This window comes from Hordeum vulgare, chromosome 3H, assembly GCF_904849725.1.
Source record: "Hordeum vulgare subsp. vulgare chromosome 3H, MorexV3_pseudomolecules_assembly, whole genome shotgun sequence".
Taxonomy (NCBI): domain Eukaryota; kingdom Viridiplantae; phylum Streptophyta; class Magnoliopsida; order Poales; family Poaceae; genus Hordeum; species Hordeum vulgare.
In genome coordinates this window covers 140,238,195-140,242,357 of record NC_058520.1, presented here as the reverse complement: position 1 = coordinate 140,242,357, position 4,163 = coordinate 140,238,195, and the positions used below count along the sequence as shown (strand labels likewise).

At 49.1% G+C, this 4,163-nt stretch overlaps 1 protein-coding gene across 2 annotated transcripts; it reads right to left on the bottom strand.

The window, feature by feature from the left end:
• Window positions 1-307: 307 nt before the first annotated feature.
• Window positions 308-3,791, bottom strand: LOC123443272 (serine/threonine-protein kinase RHS3-like). Of its 2 annotated transcripts, none has more exons than XM_045119599.1 (3): window positions 3,463-3,791; window positions 1,529-2,445; window positions 308-1,380 (listed from the first exon to the last, which is right to left on the bottom strand). In XM_045119599.1, exons 2-3 carry the CDS (start codon window positions 2,437-2,439, stop codon window positions 504-506), a joined length of 1,788 nt encoding a protein of 595 aa, XP_044975534.1. In that variant the 5' UTR covers window positions 2,440-2,445; window positions 3,463-3,791; the 3' UTR covers window positions 308-503. The 2 variants fall into 2 exon arrangements, with proteins under 2 accessions (XP_044975534.1, XP_044975535.1); XM_045119600.1 differs by having other exon boundaries at window positions 1,529-2,439.
• Between the last annotated feature and the right edge of the window lie 372 nt (window positions 3,792-4,163).

Here is a 4,163-nt window from a genome sequence, read left to right as displayed (position 1 = left end):
TTTGAATCCCATATGATTAGCAATGAGTGTTTGATGTCACAGAAAAACAAAGGAATTATAAAAAAAAGTTAGAGCGGATGTTAGATTTCCTATGAAATATAGTACAAAAGATTTCACAGAAAAAATTCCTATGGGATTCAATCATATGTATCAAAGAACCAATGTAGGAAAAAAATCCTAAGGATTTCAATCCTCCAAAAATCTTGTAGAAATCCTTTGAATCAAAGGAGCCCTTAAGCAGACATGTTTGCATCTAATCTAACTATAAAAGAATATCTGCATCACACAACCGGCTCACGAGCAGAGGTACAAAACTTCATAGTTCAATTAGCAGCCGTTAGAAAATGAGACATCTCATCATCAGGTATATAACAGAGATTACAACAGTACAGTACACAGTACAGTACAGTACAGGAGGGTTTACAGTGACAATAAGATCACGGGGTATCTGTATCTATGGTGTCCCAGTAGTCCTACAAGTACTCAAGAAAACCGATGCAGTTCTAGAAATACTCGAACTGGCCGGAGGCCGTCTTGGCTGCGGCAACAGCGCCCGTCGACAAGCTGCTCGGAACGTGGCCAAGGCCACGCTCCGCCGCCTTCTTCTCCTTGCCTAAGTACTGCCTGAAGTCCACGGGGTCCGGGACCGACGGCGGGTGCGCGCTCCGGACGAGCGCCCAGTTCACGCCCTCGAAGAAGGGGTGCTGCTTGATCTCGGTTGCGCCCCTCTTGGTCGCGATCCTCTTCCCGGGGTCCTTGGTCAGGAGGCCCCGGATGAGGTCCCGCGCGACGTTGCTCACCGGCGGGCTCTCCGGGAACCGCAGCGGCTGCTCCACCACGTTGCACAGCGTGGCGCGGTTGCCGTTCCCTTTGAAGGGCGTCATGCCGTGCAGCAGCTCGTACAGGAAGATGCCGAAGGTCCACCAGTCCACCGCGCTGCCGTGGCCCTCCCCTCGGATGATCTCCGGCGCCAGGTACTCGTGGGTGCCCACGAACGACATGGACCGCGCGTCCGTCGGCTCCGCGTTGAACTCCATGGTCTGGAGCCCGTGGAGGCTGAGGTCCGACTTGGTCTTGTTGCGGTTCCTCTTGCTCATGCTCATGCTCAGCATCCGCGGGAAGAACGCCGACGGCTGGATGCATCCGTTGCTGATGCCCTCCGTGTCGGCAAGCCCTTTCTCGATGCCGTTGGGGCCTGCGTGCACCGACGATGACTTGATGAGCATCGGGCTCACGGAGCACCGCAACGATAGGTCGAAGTCGGACAGCATGATGTGGCCCCCGTCTCGGACGAGCACGTTCTCGGGCTTGAGGTCTCGGTACACGATGCCTAGCATGTGCAGGTACTCGAGCGCGAGCAACACCTCGGAGGCATAAAATCTAGGCAGAAACAATCAGGGGAAAGAGAATTACGATGACCAATCGAGCCATATGTCATCGCACAAACACCGATTGGAGCAGACGTCTTATGTTTTGAGACAGAGGGAGTATATACTAAACTAAATGCAGTAATCTGAAGTAAACCAACCTGGCTGCATGCTCGGAGAAGTGCTTGTTAAGCTGCTTCTGCCGAAGCGAATGGAGATTACCGCCGCAGCAATACTCCATGACAAGGCAGTAGAACTTGTCGGTCTCGAAATGAGTGTACAACGTGGGCAGAAAAGGGTGATCGAGAAGGCCGAGTATCTCCCGCTCCGTTTGCGCCCTGATCAGCTTGTTCCTGCTGATGAGCGACTCCTTGTCCATCACCTTCATCGCGAAGAAGGTGTCTGTGCCCCTGAGCTCCACAAGGTAAACACTGCCAATGTCTCCGTATCCAAGGCGCTTCAGAAGTCTAAAGTGGACTAAGCTGAGAGGGGAGTCCCTGGAGCTGGCCAACTGGACGGCCTCCCACCTGCAGTCCCCTCCGGTGTGATGCTTCACATGGCCGGAAATGCAGCTATCCATGCTGTTACTTCTAGGACTGTCAGCGCTACCTTGACGGACGGTTAGAGCGGAATCACTAAGTTTCTCATGTTTGTTACTATTCATGCCTCTGGATACTGCTTTTGTTGGTGTCAGCGCAGGACACTCCGCCGGATTACCTAGACGCTTTGTCATGTAGTTTGGGTTTCCTTTGTCAGCAAAATCTTCTTTCTTGGGACGTGGTTTCTTATCAGAAGGGATCTGCGAGGGTGCAGCCTGCTTGGATGCTGTGGATGGATTGGCTGACACACCTGGTTGATTCCGGTCTAAGGCGCCATTGAACGATGTATTTCCACGAGTGCTGAAATCCATTGGGATCTGTGAGTGTGCAGCTGGTTTGGATGCTGTAGACGGATCGGCAGATACGCCTGGTTGATTGCGGTCTAAGGTGCCATTGAACGCGGTATTTCCACGAGCGTTGAAATCCATTTTGTCATTCACGGTGTCCAATTTGTTGTATGACCTGGAGTTCATCTGAAACTTCACAAAATAGTTCATTGTTACAGTAAGAATGGGCAGTAGTAGAACTCTAGAAATAGAAATTGGGAGACCAAATAGTGCATTATAATTCCACACAAAACAACAACTTGAGAATGATCATGATCACTAGGCATTAGTCAACTTCCTAGGAGGAAATAAGAAAACCGAAGAACTTTTTTTGCTGTCATAACCATTGCTCTAATTCTACATTCCTGGTTAAAGCCTTCTTATATGATACGTCGTTTCGAAGAAATAATACATTGTTTCAGATCAACAATGTCTGAAATAATAATAATGCATTGTTTTACCTAATAATAATGAATTTGTACAAGAATAAAAATACAATTGTATTGATCATTAATTCCAAAAGCTTACATTAACATTGTTACCTTAATCAGTTGTGTATACACCAGAGTCCTCAAACTATCACATATGTTGTTTTAAAATAAATTCAGTACATAAATATGCATATTCATGAACGTGCAAGAAGGGAAATTTGGAGGCATGTTGAAGTCATGTACTCCCTCCGTTCCTAATTATAAGACCTTTTAGAGAACGGAGGAAGTATCTCCTAGACTCCTAGTTCAGAAGTTACACATTTGTCTGTCATGGCATTACATAATTGTGACGGACAGGCAAACAGATGTACAATACGATTATAAATTTGTGATTCGTTCTCTGAAGCTGTTTACGTAGCAAATTGGCCTAGCTGGGAACTGTATGCAGTACACCACTCTTTGACATTCTCTGAACATAAAAACGCTGTGTCGAACAGCATGTGGGCGTGCGTGATCACGTGTGCAAGCACCGAACAATCGCAAAGAAACATATATAAAATAAAATCAAATTGAAGCGCTGAAGCAAGCAGACAGGTTGGTATTTCATTCCTTGCATTTTGCCACGCATTGGAATTAAAAAAAGGAGCTCTAGTTTAATACGGAATTTACTGATCTATCTAGCACATTGGAGCAGGCGAACAGGGGTAACTGATCGCCGGGGGAAGAGGCACAAACAAACCTAGATATGGATCGGATGAGGGCGGAGCAACAGTGCCTCTGCGGCCCCTGCAAACGCCACAGCAAGGCACCGTCTCGGAAGGGGACAGACGCGCGAGGTCACCGTCCCATGGGCGGGAAGGCGGCGACGGTGGAGGTGGTTGTTTCGCGGGGAGGGCGACGGGGCGTGGAGGAGGCTGGGGTGGGACGGGGAAGGCGCGCGGGAATGGATGGAGAGGAGGCATCGCTAAATTTAAGAAGGAACACGCGCAGGCGCAGGCGCGGCGGAAGTGGGAGGGGGAGGGAGAGGCGTGGTGGTGGTGGCGGTGGAGAGAGGAGGAGGAAGGGGTCGAAAGAGGTGACGGCCGGGGCGGCGTTTCCCAAGGCGGGCCGGACTGTGAAGGACGAGCCGGCATTTGGAACGGTGTGATTGCGTGATTTTGAGATTTGGAAAGGACCATTTCAAACCTGAACTTCTACAGGTTCGGCGAAATGAACCCCTATGTCAAAATTTCGATCGATTACATCCTGAACTATGCCATCCCGGTTTAAAACGAACCCTGATAAATGTTAACCGGGATTCGTTTCACTTGTGGGCTAAAGAGCGGCAGTAACCACGACGCGCACATGTACTTGTTGTTGGGCCGGCCCATTTTTTTATATTTCTGGTTATAACCGGCCCATTTTTTTATATTTCTGGTTATAATTATTGTTCGACATAAT

Coding starts and splice junctions, on each gene's coding strand:
- LOC123443272 (XM_045119599.1), bottom strand. CDS start 2,439: ATGAACTCCAGGTCATACAACAAATTGGACACCGTGAATGACAAAATG. Junction 1,381..1,528: donor TTCTCCGAGCATGCAGCCAG/GTTGGTTTACTT, acceptor GTTTCTGCCTAG/ATTTTATGCCTCCGAGGTGT.